At 29.9% G+C, this 23,207-nt stretch overlaps 1 protein-coding gene across 1 annotated transcript; it reads right to left on the bottom strand.

Moving 5' to 3' along the window:
• Positions 1-7,413: 7,413 nt before the first annotated feature.
• Positions 7,414-23,015, bottom strand: LOC127710590 (corepressor interacting with RBPJ 1-like). Its single transcript, XM_052216537.1, has 2 exons — positions 22,711-23,015; positions 7,414-12,265 (listed from the first exon to the last, which is right to left on the bottom strand). Exons 1-2 carry the CDS (start codon positions 22,901-22,903, stop codon positions 11,637-11,639), a joined length of 822 nt encoding a protein of 273 aa, XP_052072497.1. The 5' UTR covers positions 22,904-23,015; the 3' UTR covers positions 7,414-11,636.
• Positions 23,016-23,207: the final 192 nt, after the last annotated feature.

Here is a 23,207-nt window from a genome sequence, read left to right as displayed (position 1 = left end):
CAGGAGTAGGATCTCTTTTTTCTTGATTCTAAATTACTGGTCTTTTTCTGTTTTCAGTTTCTCTATATCTATTATAGTTTGCCCAAAATACCACAAAATGGTACATTAAGGCGACAGTAGTTTGTCGATGTTGAAATCTCGTCAGTCGCTTTGGTAGAGACAATCAATTTAACAAACAAAAAAACTGAGATTTATATCTTGAATTATGGGATTTATTTATTAAGAATTTTAATGGCAAATCATGTTTCTTATATAACAAATTGGTTTCCTCAGATGTTTTGAAACTTTATTCAGATGCTGCTGGGACACATGGTGGATTTGCTGCTGTTTTTGGCAGTAAATAGTTTGCAGGTGAATGGCCACAGGAAACAAGAAATTTGCCCATTACAATAAAAGAGTTATTCCCGATTGTTTTGGCAATTAATATTTGGGTTGCTTTATTAGCCAACCATAAATTTTGTTTTTAACCGATAATGCAGCGGTTCCTGCAATAATAAATAAAACATCTTCAAAAGAAAAGAATATTATGAAATTGGTCCGTAGATTGGTACTAGCTGCTTTAAAATACAATATTCATTTTCGAGCTAAACATATTCCTGGAAAGACCAATGTAATTTGTGACCTGTTGTCTCGTTTTTCTTTTCAGAAAGTTCATCGGGTAGCTCCATGGCTAAATCCTTCTCCTGTGTACATTCCACCTCAATTATTGAATCTATAAATGATCAACTCATTACTGCATCCTGAATGTCAAATGCGTATCAAAATTTTGGTACAAAGTTTTTTCCTGGTGATCAATTACTTCCATCTTCTCATGTCATGATCGCTCATTTTATTTCGTATCTTTTTTATTAAAAATTATCAACACTCTACGATAGCTTCATACTTTTCTGCTATAAGCTATAAGCTATGTACACAAAACAAGATTTTTACAAGACCCGACAGATACCTTTTCGTCACAAAAATGCTCAAAGGTTCAAAACACTTACGTAGTTCAGTTGATACAAGGTTGCCTATAACCAACGATATTCTTAAGAAATTAATTCAACCTATTCCAAAAGTGATAGTAGGATAATATAATCAATTTCTTTTGAAAGCTATGATGTCATTGGCATATTTCTGCTTCTTACGGATTGGAGAAATAGCTATTAAATGCGATAAGGAATTATTTTAAGTCATTCAGAGACCAGATGTGAGTTTTGAACAAGTGGACAATAAAACGAGTTTTGAAACATTCCATACACAGTCATATGCAACAAAAGACTTTATCAATTCCTATGGTTAAAGGAAATACATAGTGTCCTGTTACTGGAGTATTTACGGTTGTCAAATCATAAACTATGTCCTCTATTTAGATTTCAGTGTGCGAAGCCTGTTTCATCATTTTACTTTAATTCCTCTTTGAAAAGTCTATTATTGTTTGCTGGTTTGGATGCTAATGTTTATAAGGGTCACAGTTTTAGAATTGGGGCTGCAACTCCAGCAGCTGCCAGAGGAGTGCCCTTACCTATGATTCAAAACATGGGTAGATGGAAGTCTCATGTCTTTCAGCATTATATAAAACTTGATAATTTTTGTATGTAAAGTAAATAACCTTCTGTCCTCTTGATAGTATTTTTTTGTTTTTTCATTTTGTCGAACATTCTGGACTAACTAGTAGAGGTCAACATGGCTTGCTCTACATTTGTTTTTCATTCAACATGTCCAATACATAGTGTTTTGTGAAATAATTTATTTGTTTGTTTTTCTTTTTATATTTTAGAACTTGTAAGTGAATATTTTCACATGACTATTATTAATACTATTTGTTTTTATTTTCATATGTATATTTGTCTATATGGAGGGTAGAGGTCAATATGGCTTGCTCTGCATTTTAGTGGTCAGAAATGGCTTATTTTCCTGAGCTTTATATACAGTACAATTTAATGAACAAGCCATATTTGTCTTCCCTAGTTCTGGACAGGGAGTCCTCGGGTGGGGATCCCCTAGGGGAATTGGTGGCATTTTCTAAACCCCAAATTGGCTTTTTAATATCATTGTCATTTATTTGCTACTATTATTATTATTAATATGCCATTCTCAATTAATGATCAATTTTTAATAAATGACATTTTCCTCAACTTGAGTTATATAATAACAGCAAACTTAGCTCAGCCTAGCTATAGGTTCTTGAGGAACCTCGGCTGTCAAAAGTAAATTTATTGGAAATAAAAACATTTTTGTCTCCAAGTTCAGATAATCATTAAGGTTTAAGTAATATCTACTGTATAGTAATTTTATCTAGGGATTAGCTACATGCGGTCTAGGGCAGTATTTTACATCATAAGTGTAGAAACTTTATCTCCCGCCTGAGGTCAAGGTCTGCATGATCAGTGTATGCTATGGTCAAACAAGGAAATGGATTAGCCAGTTATTGGTAGTGGCAATTAAGATCAGATTATTGCATGAGCTTGGACATGCAGTCATTCGGCTAATTTCGCTCAAAGAAGAAACATCGTTTATTTGAAACTTAGAAAATATTTTGTAACTTTTTGCAAAAAGCCACCCATCTTCCACCCAATTTAAATAATCAGTTTTAATCTTTTTTTTAAATTTCTTACTGTTATTATTATTTCATCTAGAAATACTTGTTATGTGATGCTTCGCAAGATTAGTAGTGTTTAACTATTTGTTACTGTAATGTATAAACTGGTTGGGGCATTTTCTAAACCCCACCTTTGCTTTTTAATGTCATTGTCATTTATTTGCTACTATTGATATTGTTAATATGTCATTCTCGATTAATGATCAATTTTTAATAAATGACATTTGCCTCAACTTGAGTTGTATATTAACAGCAAACTTAGCTCAGTCTCCCTATAGGTTTGTTGAACACTATCTTGAGGAACCTTGGCTGTCAAAAAATAAATTATTCTTTATATCTGTGAGACATAAGTCTAGCAAAAATCCGGAGGTTGAAATGTCCCTGGTTTTAATCTGATTTTGTATTGCTAAAGCTACCATCTAACAATTTCATTGAATTCCGCTAATTTTAATCTAGAAAAAAGGATTTTGATAGCACAAATTGTAGAATTTAGGACCTGTTGTTTACATTGCTAATATAAATACAATTTGTTGTAAATGATCTTAATATTACATCTCAAAAGTAGTAAGTAATTTGCACAAGAAAAACTTAATATCCATCTCATTCTTGACATGCTAAACTTGTAGATAGTTTGCACAATTAAGTTTTGATTTAATCAGCTCTTAAACGTACGATTAGCCAATTATGTCCTAAGTTTCAGAACTAATTCCTTTGTAGTTATAGATATTTCAAAAATTGGGGACAATTAAAAATGGCTCTGGCTGTCATGTATTTAACTTTTATCTGATTAATATGAAATCATGATCATATTTTGATCCTGTAAAATATGGTTGAAAATCAACCTATGATTTCAATGAAAATGTGACAATATGAAAATTGCATAACAACTGACTGAGGGTGATTGATGATATCTACAAAGTTGATGACTAAATCTACGAAAGCCCTTTCGGTCAGATGCTTAGATACTTGTATCGTTTAGGTAATACCAAATATTGTTCACTCTCAGTACTATCAGCAAACACTGTTAGATATATGATTGATAAATCCAAGTTTAAGCAAAGGCTGAATTATATGCCTCCTGTCCGCTGCTTAAAGATAGTTGTACGGTTTACTAAATCGTATTTTAGGTCCCGTTCCTGCAGGAAAAGAAGGATCTCCTCTTTTTATTTGATCAAATTCAATCTCAGAACAATCCAAATGTGTGAATGTTATCTGAAAAATGAATACAAACATGACATTCAAAATTTTAAACAAATGAACACCATTTAATGAATATCTCTCATAAAACTGTCAGATATAATGATACATTTTTAATTGAATTTTTTTTTATCCAAACAGTGCTGCTGGTCATGTTGATTTACAATAATTTCCTGGGGCAATTCAGGCCACAATGTAAGAAAATTGCCTAGCTATGATCACCCAGTTTGTTAGAAATCTTGGAGCTGCACATGATTAAAACATGGAAAATCTACAAAAATTCTACCACAAATGAACAACTCACCATTTCATAGTTGACTTATTTTTGCTTATGTCACAATACACAATATTTCAAATTTTAGAGATCAATAATTTCTGTCTTATTAACCAAATTATCAATATATTTAAACATGTGTTTTAAACACAATGTGTTAGGAGGGCCTCAGTGACCAAGTGATCTAAGTAGTCGAACTACTGAATGAATGAATGAATGAATGAATAAATAAATCTTAATTGCATTAGCAACAACATTGCTTTAGCAAAATAACAAGGTATATACATGTATGGCAAATATGACAGAATACAGAGAACAATTAAATAATGCAGAGATAACTTAAAACAATACATACATTTCTCAACATATTAATTGATAATTTGGAAACTTAATTTCCATGCACCCTTTAAATAATTACAGTTTCTTTGTTAAGCTTTTTGACCCGCTTGTAACAAAAAAAAGTTAGCTTTTGTGTATTTGGCCATGAATAATATAATATGACAATAACAATACTGTATCTGACTAGCCTGTCAAGAATGAGGTTGTGAGTTCAAATCCGGCATGTGGCAGATATGTTCGACTATAATTTTAATCGACAAGTTAGTTTCCTACCGAAGGTCGTGGTTCTCTCCTTGCAGTCCAGCTTCCTCCATCAACAAAAACTGACGGCAAGAAATGGCGCAATATTGCTGAAAGTGGCATTAAACACCAATCAATCAATCAACACACCATGTTTAAGATTAAGAAATCGAAAGAAGCCATTAGGCTGTCAAAGCAATTGACCATAAAGCAAATTGAAGACAGGAATATTCTGATCATGAAAGAAATAAGCCTTTCAAGTTGAACGAAAGAATCCTATTAAGTTTGTTTCAACTGTTATGAAGTAAAAAGGGCAGGATTTTTTTTATACTACTGAAGAAAAAAAAACTCAGAAGATATTGCAATGTTTTTATTAATGCGAAAAATGCAACAGTATCAGGTTCACAGTGAAAACAACTCGTATTCATAATTCAGATATTCCTTCATAATTTTTTTTTTGCAAATGGTCAATGATTCACAATAATAGATCCACATGTAAGTTTCTAAATTTACAGTATTCAAGTTAGATTTTTAGAACATCTGATAATCATGCTGCCAGTGTTTATGAAGTAAACAGTACAGGATTTTGCTGCTATAAAAAAACTAATCTCCAACAACTTCATAATAGGAAGACTGTGACTTATACACCTAGCATAATGTGGATTCATTTATTTTTTGGGGTACCAATTTTTTTTTTAATATTTGAAAGTACAAACTTATAGAAAACCAAAAAGAGCCAAAAGTAAAGCAAAACCTGGACAAAGATGAGAGTTGTGCATGAGGAAGATACAATACTTTATTTAAAATTATTTCTACTGTGCATTGCAACTTCAAATAACACTTACACTGGTGCCCTGAACAATAAAACCAAAAAGACCATACTGCATTTTTGATTTGCAAGGAAAATGTGCGAGATCACCACCATGTTGTCCAATTAAATTAGGAGACAGATGACAAACTTGCTGTTCCCTTCCTTCTTCATATCGACGTGATTTTGAAGGTGATGGTTCTTCATCATTCATTGAAGCATCTTTGTTTACCTGTTGTGAGAAATATAGTATATGATGAACATGTGTAGTACAATGTATATCAATGTATCGTCAGATCATATGTTTTCGTACGTCATATGAATTCATACTATGCATGCATTTTCAATGGGAATTGTGACGTCACAATGCATTCTAGATAGCACAAAAACCCATAATACGAGGATGGATACAGATCCAGGATTTGAGGTGACAGGTAACAGTGACCCTAATAATAAATTTTTGCTTTGTTTTATGTTGAAAAATGACAATTTTTTTCCAGTCTTAGACAGCACTCGACAGATGCACCACTGCCTGAATCCAACAATGCAAAGAATCAAAGAATTGTAGTACTCTTCATTGTATTTTGTGTAAAATTATTTAATTAAGATGCTCCCAAGAGCTTGAATTGCTCCCTGGTAAAAAAATATGCCAATTTGATATATTTTTTTCTATATTGCAATCAGTTTATTTGTAGATCTTATTTGGTGGCATGTCAAGTATAAATGATGAACATTGAATTGAATTATCATTGATATGGTCATTATTAGAAATTAACTGTTTACTAAACTTGGAATATTATGAAATAGGGATTGTCTACCAGAAATAGACTACCTGCCTAAATTTTTTTATTCAAGCTAACTGACAAGTCTTTTGTAGACGAAACGCGCATCTTGCAAACAAAATTGTAAGCATGTATTTATGATGAGATTATTTGTTTAGTATAAAAATTAGATGTGGTATGATTTCTAACGAGACAACTATACATGCACTTCAGACACAAAATGTCATGTGTGTAGTAAACTATAAAAGGATTCATCATGACAAAATGTCAAACAATTAAAAGGAGAAAACCAATGACGACACTTATTCTAAAACAATAAAAAAGATTATGACAGACAGCAACTAACAACTACCACTGAGTTAAAGGATCTTGACTTGGAACAGGCAGATACAAAATGTGACAGGGCTTAACATCCCCTACCCTAATATCAGAAAAATTAAAAAATAATTCAGATCCCTATTCTTTAACCACTTATCTTTGATATATATTTATTATATTAAAAGCTAATTTAAAACAGTCTTTCACAAAAATCACAAAATAAAAAAATACCCATTTTGGAGTCATTGCCCCTGAAATGGCAATTTTTTGGCAAATTTCCCAGTTTTTATTTAGTATCTTGAGAACATTAACAAATATCGAGAAATTTTGAATAGCAAGAATGACCAAAACAGTAATATCTTCCAGCAAGTCTTCATGGCTGAAGCATAAATTAACCATTTATAGGAGTTATTGCCCTCGAAAGACTAATCTTACTCATGTTTTTTGCAGAAACTATATAAAATTGAGTGAAATTGTGAAAGCAAAATGTTCAGCAAAATAAATATACAAAGAAGTCAATTTAACTGAAATTGTCATTTGACCACTTTTAGGAGTTATTTACATTGAAATGAGGTCAAGGTCAGATTACACCAAATATAGTAGACCGATTGCTTATAGTATCTGAGATATGGACTTGATCGATTGATTGTGTGTTGGGGTTTAACACACTTTAAACACTCTTGGCTATTTCATGGCAGCCAGTTTTTGATAGAAGAAGAAAAGTTAGTGGCCAAAGAGAACCATTGAACTCATCAGGAAATTCTAGTTAATTAAGATTAGAGATGAACCCACCTGCCATAAGCCGGGTTCAAACTCATAACCCCAGCATCAACAGCTTTTATAACACTAAAGAAGATAAAATAAAAGTCATATACTCAATGAACAATGTATTTTATTATCAACAGACTTAAAGACTGAAAATATAATTCTTCATATAAATCATTTAAGGCACAGTACTGATAGAGCATAACAGTATTAAAATATAACAAACAATAATAGTTTTACAAATATAAAATATCTGAACTAAAAATTTTGTAAATAATTTAAATTATTTTTCAGATTTTAAACGACTGTCTATCAAAAAGCTGTTCACACATTTCTCTTGCATTCAATCAAGCAACTGTCAAGTAATTGAATATTTTTTTCCCCTTTATATGCAGGTCACATGGCAGTTTACATTCTGAATATTGACAAAAAAAACTATATTGACTGCAAACATTGTTTTGATGCCATATTGGTGTATATCCAACATCTCCTTCTATACAGAAATTAAACCCTCTAATATATTTTAATTTATAGTAAATAAATAAAAATGTGTTTATTATCTATATCAAAGAAAGGCACTTGAAGGAAAACTTCAAAGTAACTGCCAGCTAATATAAATTACATTAAGCTAGCTCATACAAAATATATTCATGTGTGAAAAAAATAATGAAATTTTTGCAATGGAATAAACTAATGTGAAACTAAAGTTCATTTAATGAACAATATAGAATACATGTTAGCATTTAAACCCTTTAAAGTTAACTTTCAAACAAAGCTCCATTTGGCCAACAATTGTTTTCAAATTATAAGCACTACACTATAAAAATAAAATCTTTGACTGGAATATGTCAGTGAATGATTCATCAAGTTTTGGCAGCACTTAAGAAAATAAATAATTCAGTATATAAGATTCTAAGAAAATGTACAATAATGTTGATATACTGATATATAACAATGCAGGTTATACAAAAATAAATGAACAAATTAAATTGGGATCATATCAGAACATCTAACAATCACCATTGAGTGACAGTTGTAAATCCAAAAACAATACATATTTAATTATATTTTTGAGTCCAAATTTCTCAATTTTCTCTCACTTAGGCTGCAGTGAGGCTGAGGTATACTCTAATATAGCTCAACTAGAAATTTTCATAATTTTTTAGCACTTTCATCAAGTTCCATTTCCCTTGAAAAACTTGGATCAAAAGTTATCTCCCATTTTAGAGTTACCTCGAGCTCCCATTTCAATAGAAATATTCATTATTGGAATGTACAGAAAATGTTCACATTTCTTCTTTTTCAACATTTAATCAAGCTCTACTAAAACTTTCATACTCAGAATATTCTGTAATTGATCTTGCATGTTTTTTACTTCACAAACATTTAAGGAAAAAAAAACCAATATTAATAAAAACCCCACTATTAACACAAAAAAATTTTTAATTCATGTATACCTTTATTTTGCATACAAAAATGAATAAGATGGAACATTTAAACTCATTTATACAACGGAACAGATGATGTCATCATGAAAATGACAATTTAAGACCAATATTTTAAAGGTAAACATTTCCATAGCTATATTTAGACATGTTAGATTCCAATAATGATGAAATTTTTACATATATATAATAATGAAGATGAACAAAACAAACAGAGTAAAACTGAAAATAGGGCAAGTTGTAATATTTAAGTTTCAACTGATTGAAAAAACAAATTCAACAGATGCCACTGAATGGCAAAAGCTTATGGTTTCACTACCAAGCAGTAACAACAAGTTGATGAATAAAGGGCTTTAAAAAATGACAAAAAATGTAAAATTTGACCTTAAAAAAAAATATATTTGGCATTCCTATGTATCTCCCCAGTCAAAGACGATTTAACTAATTTATAATTACAAGTATCCACATTTTGATTTTGGGAAACAATATCATCGATTGAAAAAAAATAATAAATCTTCCATTGTTTGGTTTATGCAAGGATTTGTATAGTTATATAACTACCAGTATACAAATCCTTGGTTTATGGTAGAAAGTTTGTGTTTGAAAGCTAAGGAACCCAATTCATAACCACAATGTGAAAAATGTAGTGATTATCTCCCCTTCACCAGTTGTTATTTATTTATCTAACAGAACTTTTTAGAAATAACTTTAAATAATAAAAAAAAAAGAAAGAAATAAAATACAAATGAAAAGGAGTAATAACCATTGTAAAGATAAACATATAATTTGGAATGATTTTATGGAACCAAAAAAATAAAGCTTTTAGTTTTTTCTTGATTTCCCTTTTACCACCCCATTATATGTTTATCTAAATATAAGTATAATTAAAAGGGACTATTTAACTAATATTAAATTGCCTTTAGAATTTAATTTGATAATCTTCTTTGATTTACACCTCTTTATATACTTAACACTTTTGATTTGTAGTGTAAAATTAAGGTCTGTGGATTTATCTTGTAGTGTAAAAACCTTTTTTTTACCCGAGATTTTAAAATACATGTTTAACTATTTGTATCTCTGTCACACAAGAAATTCATATCAGACATGCTCAAAAGTGCCACTGACTACTACTCATTAAAACAAAATTAAGCTATATAGACGCATGTATGTGTATGTTAATACAAGATCTGAAAGTGTCGGACCAATAAGCAGAGAAAAGCTTTTCATGCCTAAGCTTTTTTGAAAAAAATGACCTATGTCATTGAATTCTGAGTATAACTGAAAGCAATTATTCAATCTACATTGTATGATCGACAATACAAAAATTTAACATATAAATAAATATTATTATGTATATTCAAAAGCATTAGAAATATGTAATTTTAACGAAGACATAAAGCTACAATCTCACTTTTAATTTTTTTGGCAAGTAAGTAAAATACACATTATAATATATGTTACTCTGAAATTAAAATAGTCTATTGGTAGTTTACAGAGTTTAAAGTATGTGGTTACCAAATGATATAAAGAGCCATTGGTTATTGTTTCTAGTTAAAAATAAACATGAGCAATATTTTAACAAATCTTAAATAATATGGAAGTAATTTTATAACAGAAAATAATAGGATAAAAATAAGTGTTTTGAATAAAGTTAATCTAGATCAAAACTGAATCAAATAAATGATGAAACAATGATATTGTGAGGCAGTATAACTGGGTCAAATCGTCTTTTTCTTTGCCAACCTGTATTCAAGTAAACCAAGCTGATTCTTTTACTAGGTTAATTAATCTTTTATCTTGGTAATTTTACAGAAATTTTTAAATATTCTCCTATGTACAAACCCTTTAGTTAAAATGTAGTCCTCAGGACCACAAGTTGAAAAATTTGAGCACACTGAATTTTAAATATGAATTTTTGGTTTAAACTATATCTATTTAGATCTGATGCCATTTAAATGAACAACTCTTTTGAAAAAATAAAACAAGCAAAAAATGCATCTAATGTAACACGATGATCCCCTTAAATATAATTTTTTTTTAAATAAACTTTATGATAGTAATACAATTTTTTTTTCAATGTATTCCCTCTTATTATTGAACAAAGAAACACTTGTTGCTTGTCTGGTAAGTATATAAATACACAGTACACAAAAAGTTGTTCTGAGAAAAGTCACTTTTTTTGTCTACCTCTATGAAACAACAAATCTACAAAAATGTGAGACAATCCACATTTGCTGAATTTCGGAAAATGAATACTTGGTTTCAAAGCCCAAAATTCTAATAAATATCAGTTATTAAAATTTTGTAAAATTAAGAATCACTATATGAAAGTTTTTTGGCAAATAAGTGGTTTTCAGCTTTGAAGAGGAAATTTGTCTTTGAGGAAGATAATGAAAAAGTTCTTGTCAAATGGAAAGCTCCTTTTATGTTTTTTTGTCTTATATAAAAATATATATAAAAAAAATTTTAACATGGACAATAATTTAAAAGTACATGTATGTTTCACTGAAATTGTATGAATTGACCTTTCAAAGCCTTTTTCAGCGAAATCAAAATTTAGGGCAGTGAAAAAGGCAGTCAAATCAAATTCACACAAAGCCATCACTAATGTAGTGTACTCTTCAATCCTTTCTGTTTGGCCTGCAAAAATAAATTAACCACAAAAAACAAAGAAAAATAACCCAAAACAACAGATCTATATCTTAAAAACTCCAATCAAAAATAATATAATCTGAGGTAGATTGTAACATTCCTTTCTTCAAAAAAACTTTGTAACTCACGATGAGATTCTATACAAGCCAAGAAAAAACAATCAAATAGTCTCCATCATTCAGTAGCTTAAGTAAGAATATAAATAGCTGATAAGATAAAACATGCAGTAGATATATCAACATTCCACCATATTACTGGAAGTCATTGTCTGACTAGGTGCTAGCTTTTTTAAAGAGGAAAAATCAGCAATGGCCACTGGTGAAGGATGAGTATCACGAATTGAAAGACGTTCCTGTTCCCTTGTCTCGATCCCAGAATCCTCTGACAATGGAGACCCATTGCTTTGATATTTAGAAGTCCAACCAAGTCCTTGAGCTTGAGCATACGCTAAATATCTTTTTCTTCGATTTATTTTATAGAGCTTAATTCTTTCTTTTTCCTCATCACTATCAGAGACAGCATTTTCCCATCTTAAACTTTCCGTAGATTTTAGTTCGTTTCTGTTATTTCCTTTCCTTGGGTCGCTGACGGTAATCTTTTTTAAGTTTTTAGCACCACTTTGATTCCCTGATTTGCTTTTAGTTTTATTTCCTTTGGAAGAAACTGTTTTAGATTTGGATGTAACTTGCATGTTGGTCATTGATTCTGATATAGATTGAACAGCTAAGGGTGAAATAGGGGAGGCTACTGGTTTGCAATCCTGTTTAATGTCAGATAAGACTGTTCGTTTGTCCTCATTCTTAACAACAGGCGTATCTAAAGGTTTCTCACTTTGTCCTTGAGTAGAGGAGTCTGATTCATAACCTGAAAAGATATAGAATTAAAAACTTTTAAATTATGAGTTGATATTGGTGCAAAGAGCAATGATTTCAAAACCCCTACAATTGTATACATATATTCATGCTTACTGCTGAGAAATAATGAAAGGCACATGTTAGAATTTAAGCTGAAAAGTAGTTGTTGGGTAAATATCAATGAGACAGAAACCAAACAACATTAGAAAACAAATTTAAGTTAATTACTTCATGATCAATTTATATTTAATTATGTTTGTACCATTCATGAAACTGCAGTACACACAAAGTAATTTAACTAATATAGCCAAAAATCACTTCAGGTGTTGATGTTTCAATATGAAACAAGGTGATTGCTAGTGATTTGAGGTGAACCACTCATAATTTGTGACTCTGTTACATTTGTTATGTACTGAGCAATATTTCACAATTCATCACTCACAATCACCAGCATTCACCTGAGAATATTCACAACAAACTGATTTTTGATACTTTTATATGAGATGGGAATATAATGCACAAGACATGTGAGAAATGTTTAATTTATAGACACAGATTTTCAAGCAAGTGTATTGGAAGTGTTTATTTGTTAATACTTGATAAATACTAAGTTTTGTGTCCAAAAGCTCTTTCCATTTGTATTTTGTGGTGGTCCCATTACTTGTTTACCCCAAGGGTTGACTGCATGGTGTATAGAAATATGGTCATCCCTGCATGGACTTTTCACGTCCCAGCAGTAAAAGTGAATGTAAAATTAAACCCATGCTGAAGTTTAAGGACTCAGTTTGGGTTTGCAGGATATATAAAATGAAGCCATCTTGTGTTACTGTAGATACATTTGTTCTCATGTGTACCAATTTTTCAAAAAATGTATTTTCGTGGATATTTGAATTTGTGGTTTTGCAAAAGTTTGTATACAAGCCTATAGCAAAGTAATACTTCCTTGGCTCCATGGACTGTATCTATATATATATAAATATTTCTGATTTTTTAGATACGCTCATGAGTAATTTTGATGATGGATTGTGATTATTCAGAAAATGACTATAAATATGTAGTAAATTTCTTTTGTTTCTCTTGAAATTTTTTTTAAAAGCACATAAACAGATTTGAAAGTACAAATGTAGTTGAAAAATCAGTTTACCTATATACATTACCTTTTTATTACAAGAATGCTTCAAAAATAAAAATTTAAATAAAATCCTTTTGAAATATCTCCAATCTAAAAGATGAACACAAAACTTTACAATTTAACTTTTCCTGTATTTTTCTCCAAGGTAGAATTCCGTGAATCCATGACATTTAATATTTTACAGTATAGAATTTTAAACAAGTAACTGTTTATTCCATAAAATAACCTTAATCACCGGTGAAACACAACAAAGCGTTAAGTTATTGAACGACCAGTCACTATACATGCGATTTAAGTCAAACACTTTCCATATCCAATGTTTAATGCGTGGACAGATTTATATTTCACCGAAAGACAAAAGCCGCAATGTCTGAACAATGACCAGAAATAAGAGATTTAAAAGGATTAAATTGGATGGAACATCATGCTTAGTCAATTGAGAATAATTAGGAAAGTTATATCTTTAAATATTGATTAATGATTTTTTTTAAACTTGCTTACTGTACTGGATTCATTTTTATTTGTTGGAAACCAATTTTCATAGATTTCATTTGGTACAGGAATTTAAATGCTTATAAGGGGAAAAAAATTTATTTAAACTTTGGCAAAACCACAAAATTAATTAAATATCCACGAATGCAAGTATTCTTCAATCCACCAAACTTGGTACCTACGAAAATAAATTAATCCACAGTATATATTATGTAAAAGTCCTAAGACTTATCTTGCAACAGTACTACATGTAATATAAAGTAGTAATATATAAAGATGATGTTATAAAATCATGTTGACAATTATTTTGGCTGAACAAATAGCCTTCGTCAGTGTCAATAATTTTAATAATACAATATATTTATATATATTTTTAAATATTGATTAATGATTATTTTAATTTACATACATACATATATTGTTTATATTTATATATGAGCTGCATCGGATAGAAATCAACCTTATGCAAGTGCATGTATACATGTACATGTAGAAGACTTGGATTGATTTGGGAACATTTAAGGAAGGGATACTGTAATATTTTTTCTGTCTATGAAGAAATAATGTCAAAAATGTGGTGCACACTGAATAACCTGCATAGCTTGTTATTTAACGTGTGCACCACATTTTTTAGGTAATTTCCATTAGACAGAAAAAATATTTAGCTCTGTATAAAAAGTGTTAATACTCAATCCTGATATTCAGATTTTTTTCATGGTAATCTTTTTTCTGTGTTTGTGTCCATCTACAGGTACCATTAAAATGCAACAGAATATTTTTTCTGGTTCTTACTAGCTCTGATCTTCAATTGTTGCTCTTCATAAAAGATTTTAAAAACATTATAGTGTTTTGACAGTAAAACTGACTCAATATTAAGCCTCATAAAAAATATTCATTTTTAACAACATGAACATGTTTAGTCAATTTTAAACTTATATTGACCAGTCCTTTTGACTATTTTTTTTTTTTTTTTGCAAAACTGTTTCCATAATTTTTTTTATCTTCCATAAATGTTTTTTTTTGGTTTTTAAACAAAGCAGAGTTATCTCCCATTACACATGTTAATTTGACCAAAACTTATATGATACCTATATATTTATGTTTTGCACTAGAATCTAGAAGATTTTTTATAATTTACAATGTCTTAAAGCAGAATAAGACTTTCCAGTACGATTATCGTACTCAGAATCAGAAATCAATCTATCAAAATACTAGATTTGTTGTTTCAAGCACAAGCTTTGTACTTTTGAGTACTAAGTAAAGTTTTATGACTGTAATTAAGCCCTGATCACTCCAAATCAGACAGCAACAATACTGTTTCACTGTTTATATTTCAAGATTTTGTAGGGTAAACATATTGCACCTAATGGTTTATTTTTTCTTGGTATATTTAGAAGTATAGTTTATTTTTTTTAATATATTTAAAATATTTGTTTATAATATATACTACTTTACTACAATTTTGATAAAGAAAAAACGAGTTAAAATGTAGATAACAATGGCCAAACACAATTGGTTAGTTATTATTCTTCAGCAAGTTTTCAGAAATATAAATTTAAAAGAAGAATGTGTCTGTGGACATTAATGCGTCCTCTCGAGCTTGCTAATAATATGTGAAAAATACTTTTGGACAGACAGAGGGATGGATTGGAAGACACTCAAGGCAGAGTTCTTGAAATCTTATTTTCCCTGGTAGTCCTTGAAGAAAATCTGCTGGTCCTCACTATTATTTCTATTTTGAAATACCAAAATTTGTCGGCCCTTTGCAAAATTATTCAAAGAACTCTGTCAAGGGTAACACTTTATGTCCCCTTCACCTAGCGGCAGGGGCATAAAAATTGATTGTGTCATCAATTTTTTTGCCACTTTTTTACTGTTTGTCATTTTACACAATTAATATATGTATGATATACATGCTATATATATACATATAGTATCAAAGATACTGAAAGTTATCAGAGTTGAACAAAAATACATGTATATTGTTAACATTATTAGAAGTACAAATAGTATTATCTAACCATGACAAATCATGACCATATCATTGTTAGGACCCTCATAGTAGCAATATATTAATGTCAATGTTTGAATAACTAATCTCTAATAAATACAATAATCTCTAATCAATATGATCAATAATCAAAGTTACATAAAAGCTTTAACCTATTGACCATCTAGATATGTTTAATTTGGTTTATTGGTTTAACATTGTGTATTGTCTATTAAATTGTGTCAAGTCATATATTTTATACAAACAGTTAAGTCAACTCATCCAAGTCATTCAAATTTAAGTTGCTTTAAAATATGATATGCTGTACTTAAATTATATGATGTCTACTCTCAAGACTAATATAGGTATGAAAGTACTTAAAATCTTAATTGTCAAAAAGATTTTGTAAAATTGAAGGGCCCACATCTCAATTAATCCCCCCCCCTCAAAAAAAAATATGCAGAAATTAAAAAATATTTCTAAAATAAATTTTTAAATGTGAAAACTTCTGCGATTTATGTTGTTTAAGGCTTCAAGATGCATTTTAACATGTTTAATGTACTAAGAATTTACCAAACAACAAGTAATCGATTCAAGCTTTATCCTGGTAAAGTTAAACACTTGATATAATATTACTTAAGTGCCAGTCTTTGTAAGAATCAGGCAATTTCGAAAAAAATCAAAACATGGCTGAAAAAAACCCACCAACCTAACCATCCTATTTTGAAATTACTTTCATCCCGAGTTAGAAATAGTAGGTCTTTCGTTTCTGTGTGTCTGGTAATTCGTGAAATCTCTAGATAACTTTTGGATAGAATGATAGCAAATTACGGAGTTAGCTCCCCTTAATTGTAAATTTCTAGTGCATTTCAACCAAATTATATCTTGAATTACCAGAACAGGAAAAGGAAACAAATGTTATATTCATGCACCATTATACACTTTGAACATAGATTAATGTCAACCTAAGTGGTTTTTCGTTTGTCATGTTTTCACCACTGCCTGATTCTTAGGCAGATTGGCACTTAATTTGGGGAACAAAACCTGACTTGCACTCTCATTCAGGCTTATATAAGTGCAAATATTAAAAACAGCCATTAATGCATGAAATGTAAGTGATGTTAGTACACAGTTCAAAACTAGTCTCAGTCTTAAAATAAGTTTTCCATTCATAAATTATTAAAAATTTATTAACTATTGCATACATTATACTATATTTATACATAGTCCTTCAATTGATAATGCACCTTACTGTAAAAATTAACAGAATCTTTCATGCATAGAAATGCAAAGCATTAAGATGACCAAATATTTCAACCCTGACCCTTATTTTTAATTTTTAATAATATATTGACTCTTTGGCCTTTTGGTAACATGTGTATCTTGTCAGTGCCAAAGTTTGAAGCTGACAAAGATCATAAATGTAAATCACCAACAAATAATTTCAAAGTATAAGTACGTGTACTTTTAAAAGTTGGTATTCACAGCTTCTCTGCCAAGAATGTAGCATTAAAGAGCAACAGTATGGAATTTTTTTTAAAGGAATGTGGCTTACATGAAGTGTAACTAAAAGAAAATTTTAAAATTTAAAAGATGGGGGGGGGGGGGGGGGGGGGAAGGGGGGGCTTAATTAACGCATAGGGTCACCATCATGAATTAACCCTTTTAGCTAGATAAAGCCTGAATATGTTCAGGGAAGTAATCTGGATCTTACTGCAGTTTGTTGCCTCAGATGTGCATGTATACGTAGGACTTTAAAAATTTGAATCACAATGTTTGTCTTATACAAAACAGAGACTCACTGCCAGAGTTAATTCAATAATACCAAAATGACAGAATTAGACCGTAGATAAAACATGTAATTAAGTATCATTTTGTTACAAATTATTGTTTTATAAATATATGTCAAACATAACATTTATAAGGTCACAAGACAGTGTCAAATGTAGGTCAATGTGATCTAATCAATTGCATATAACACTACTGTTTAGGTTTAATCCACTGACCAAATATATTTACTCCAAGACTTGTATTTTTTTTAAGTTATCTACATTGTACCTGTACCAAAATGCATTACATGTAAGAGGTTTATACAAAATGACAGGTATACTTTGCAACAATTTATTATAAATCACAACTTTTATTGTAAAAAAATACCACATTTAAAACTTTTAATCATGCCTTTGAATAAAAATTGGTTCCTTCATGTCTATATCAGAATAAATGTTGCATGTGTCACAATACAAATTTCTCAGCCCTCACTAATTATACAAGAACCCCCCTCCTCTGATTAAATAACACAACTAGTACATATTATACTACATTGAAACAATTACGAATAGTAACCAGGAAGACTTGTGTTACCTATCCTTACAACAAAGTTCCAGGTCAGGTAACCGTTTCATTCAAGTTTAAGTAATATGATCACAACAAAATTAATTAAGAGAAGGTTGTATAATATATTGAATGACCCCTCTCAGAGAATTTGTTACAATTGCTTTCATTTTATTTCTATATATCAAAATATTTTGAAATCAACATATTAAAAGGTAATCTATCTTGACAATGTAACAAAGAAAGTCAAATTGATATATTAGTACATGTATTTATATATTTTAAGCAATGTCAAGTGATAAAATCTGAACAAAAAGAACATAGAATAAGATAAAGGGATTGTATACACATGTTTCAATATTTTCACTGCCTATACTGAATATTTTAAATCTTGATAAATGTGTATTTCAGACTAAAGTTTTCATACTTAATCCTTTATTTTGATTTCCTTTCATTTATGAATTTTTCATCTTAAAAAGTTTTAACATATATAGATCATGTAGATATAAGAAGATAGCCTTTTAAAAGTAAAAGTAGAAGAGTAAATTTCCCAGGTGTTTTTAATCCACATGACTTAGTTACATTTGTAGGTCCATATTAAAATTTGAGCAATTAGGAGTTAATTTTCCAAATAAGCAATCCAGGCTCCTCAAACAAAGACCTTAAATCACCAAAAATTGAATTGTTCAATGCTTCTGGTAGAAGCTTATGCTGTTTAGGCACAATTCCTTTTTTACAAACGCAAGATAATTAAATTGTGTGTAATTTTGATAGTACTATATAATGCAAATATTGAAATTCTTTCAAAGTCAGTGCACAATGATTAAGAGGACAGGACAAAATAATATGAATGGAAATGAGATCTGCTAATGCTACAACAAAACAACCAATGCAATGACTAATCAATTACTTATACAAGTTCAATATTACAAGTGGTTCCCCTTAAACATGTTAAACTAACGATCACAAACTTCAATAATTGTTGACACCCCCTGATATCAGAAACAGAGTACGTGGTTAAGTCTCACCTCTGTGATTTCTTTTCAATAGGCAAGACAAAATCATAGGACCTTCAACTAACAGAAAAACCTTCAAAAGAACATTGTTGGAATAACATTTTAAGCATCCATGACATTTCAAATGCAAATTTGTAAGACTTGTATGAATGTATTGGCCTTTCGTTGCATTAATTTAATTTGTTCAATATGATAGGTAATCATTAAATAATTTAATATGTCGTAATAGCCTAATAAATGGAATTTTATTGATGCATTTCTTAATACAACAGAATATAATTTAAAGTTTTAATAGTCTGAGTTCAAACTCATTTAGAATATTTACCAAAGTTTTAAATTCTGATAAAGACCTTTAATTCAAATCTATTCAAGACAGATATATATCTCTATGTATTTAAGTACTTTCTCTCTTTGGTTATAAATTTTGGTGTGATGAGTCAAGAACTGTATATTATTTAACAAAATAAATAAATTGAAATAAAAGTAGCTGCATGTACATGTACTGCATGCAGTGCACACAGTGTTATTTAAAGAAAAAAATTATTCTTAGAAAGTTGGTGATTCATCCATCCGTCTATAATATTTGTAGGACTGGGAAGATGTGAAGGAATTAAGACAAAACCTTTATCATTAGAAGTAGGCACAAAATCCTAAAATCAATGGCAATGATATCGATGGAAAGCACATCCGCAAAATCATTTTGTTTTCTGAATTATTCCCCAAAACAAATAATCATTAGGGAGGATAACAAACTACAGTTTAAATACTACTTTTAGGATAAAGAGCCATATAGAATGATTTGAATTTGATCTTCTAGACAGAGAAGTAACACACAAAAACAGGTCTCCTCATTTAGTATTAAAGATCATATACATGTATGACAGTACCCTAACTCAGAGGTTATGGTGAGGTGTGTTACAAATTTTGCTGTAACTGCATGCATATTCCAGTTACCTGTTACAATGCAAGTCTAACAGGTGAAAAACAATTAAATACAAAAAAATATGTTTTGACAATTATAAACTATGAACTTTGGTGGATAGTTATCTCATTCAGGCAATCATACCTCATCTACTGTAGAAACATTAATTTTCATGGGGTTAAAATTTCGTGGTTTTGTCTCTATATAAAATTTCATGGGGATTTAATTTTTCATGATTTCCATTAACTGGAAGTGATATTATATGTAGGTTAAATTTTCGTGGGGGTTTTAATTTCGTGGATATATTCTTTCCACAAAATAAACGAAATTAAATCCTCCACCAAAGTTTCTGCTTTTACAGTATCTCCTTATTTATCATGTTTATATATAATCTTAAAATGATTCATCTTAATCTTTCAAAAAATAATAGAATTTTTTTCAGTTCTTTAAAATGGGTTTAAAACATGAATGCATTAGAATAGTGACATCCTTTTTTGTTTAAGGTAATGATTCTGGGGAGAAAATTCCATATTTATATTAATTCTTTTTTCAAGGTTTTACAAGGGTCTGGATGGGGTTTACAGAATATAGAAAAATGGGCAAAAAGCTGCCACAAAATGTAGAGAAACAGACAAAGTAAATAAAGAGTAGAGAAAAAATGGGCCAAATTAATAAAGAATAGAGATTAATTGGGTTCTCAAATATAAAGAATAGAGAAAAATGGCGGAAAGATCCAAGCAAGACTTGATTATTCAGATGGTATTTTAATAATGGCTTACAAATACTAAATTTGTATCGCTGTACAGTAGCGACGTAATCTGATAACGTGAATGTCACAAAGGTTTGTGTTGTAGTGGTATTTTCCTGGAATAACGGAAGATATTGCAAATGGCCCGAAAAATTAAAAAATACATAAACTATGTACACCCCATCCAGACCCTCTTTTACACATAATCAAAATTATACCATAAAAGTTTGACTCACAAAAGACATAGCAGTAAAATGGTTGCAATGAAAAACTAGATTTCCCAGTGAAATAAAAACCAATAATTTCACATGTTAAGTAAATCTGATAATTTCACTCCTCATGTGTTATACAACTATAGGTGTTGTCAAAAAATTGTCAATGATGTTGCATCAGAACAAAAAGCGGAATGCGTAGAAAAAGATACAGTTTCTTGTGTTCTCTCCATTAAAAAGCCCATGGCCAATGTAATAAAAAGAATAACTAACCCAAGAATTAAAATATCGACAGACACTGATACATGTAATAAAGTTAAAACGCATGCAATATGTCATGTATGTGCATTCATGAATTAATGTGTTATTCTGTCACTCGGTGAATATTCTTCTTTATATTAATTCTTCACTTATATTAATTTTTTTTAAAAGTATATTAAATAACACTTAAAACAAAAATCTGCCGTAACATCTCACTTATTAATTAAAATTATTGTTCAGCCCTGAATGCCATTAAGCCAATGATGTAGCTATAGGGTATTCAAAAGTTACAGTGTGTTTTGAAATTATAGTGAATTTTTAGTATTTTTTAATGTCATAAATGATAATTTGTAAATTAAGCCCCTAAGTAGTTTTAATTTTTGCAGAAATCAGCATGATCAGTATGTATACTGTATTTAAATAATTATTTAAACAGACTCTGTCCTCCTTCACATCATCATTTTATTGAATTTCGTATTTATGTTTGAACAGTACAGTTTTGAAGAGACAGAGTACAAATACTGTTCATGATTGAATCTAATAAGGACAACATCAATTTGTACCTCTCCAAATTTAATTATAGACGATTTAAAAGATAAAATCAATAAAAAAAAACACCAAAAACACAGAATTAGATGGAATAAAAGAATAGCACAAAATATGTATGTATAGTAAGTCTTAGACAATCAGCCTCAGTGATCCAGTATGAAAGTTTATAACTGGAGTTATTGATTGAAATGAGGCAGTTGCTGTATAAAGATTCTATTAGCTGCGTCTAGAAGTGATGCTTTTATTAGAATATTAAAAACATTATTAGATTAATTCATTAATATATATATATTTACTTATTACCAATAAATATGAAACCATGTATATTTCGTTTAAATCCTTAGCCATAACAGTGCCTTTATATCTATGTAAAGTGTGCCCTTAAAGTGTAGCCAATTGTGCTAAGTGTGAGAAAAAAATTACCCTTGCTCTTTAAAAAAGCTGCAGGACACACTATAAACTATTTATGTCATACAACAATCACTTTTCTTTTGCGGCCTTAGACATTTCCTATTGTGACAACACAATTTTACAGAAACCTATCTGAAGTTCCTGTAAAATTTTGACGTCACAAGAAATTTCTGATGCCACAAAGGAAAAGTGATTGTTGTTCGATGTTAATAGTTCAAGTATCGCAAATTCTTGGGTCAAGTGGTGCAGATCCCCAAATAATGTAGCAATATTTAAAGGTCTATCAGAGTGAAATCACTACAAAACATTTAGCTCTTTTGATGGAACTACTTGTGATCACATAACTGACATGTTATTGTTTCAACCATAATAAAACATAGTTTGATACCTGTTTGATCTAAAGCCCTGACCCCTTCAATTTCTAAGGCATCTGGACTCGGATCACTGTCTTTCGCATCTCCTTTTGACGCAGATTTCCGTTGTTTCTTTTTCTTGTTTTTACTGTTAAGTTTTGCCATATTTTTGTCAACTACTACTGACAGCCTTTTCTGATTTTTCTTTAAAAGTGTCTTTGCTTCCATAATGTGACGAAAGCCTAATATAACGTGAATATGTTGACTTTTTCATCTTTTATCTGCCGATATCATCCATTGCTGTTGACAGGACCGAAGAACAAAGAATATAAACTATGAGTCCGCGAAAATTCCAACAAATAGTTCATGATAACTTACCACTGTTTTCAAAGTCTTGATCTTTTCTAAATCAAATCACAAAGTTTTGTATCAAATATGACTTTTTTTTTTACTATTGATTAATATTGAAATCATATTATATTTATTTTAAAAGTGGAAATAACGGAAACGTGTAAGGTAGTAATATATGTTG

The sequence above is a fragment of the Mytilus californianus genome, unplaced genomic scaffold (genome assembly GCF_021869535.1).
Source record: "Mytilus californianus isolate M0D057914Y unplaced genomic scaffold, xbMytCali1.0.p SCAF_8, whole genome shotgun sequence".
In the NCBI taxonomy this organism is placed as follows: Eukaryota; Metazoa; Mollusca; class Bivalvia; order Mytilida; family Mytilidae; genus Mytilus; species Mytilus californianus.
Note: the sequence above shows the minus strand (reverse complement) of the source record. Positions and strands in the feature narration are given on the sequence as shown.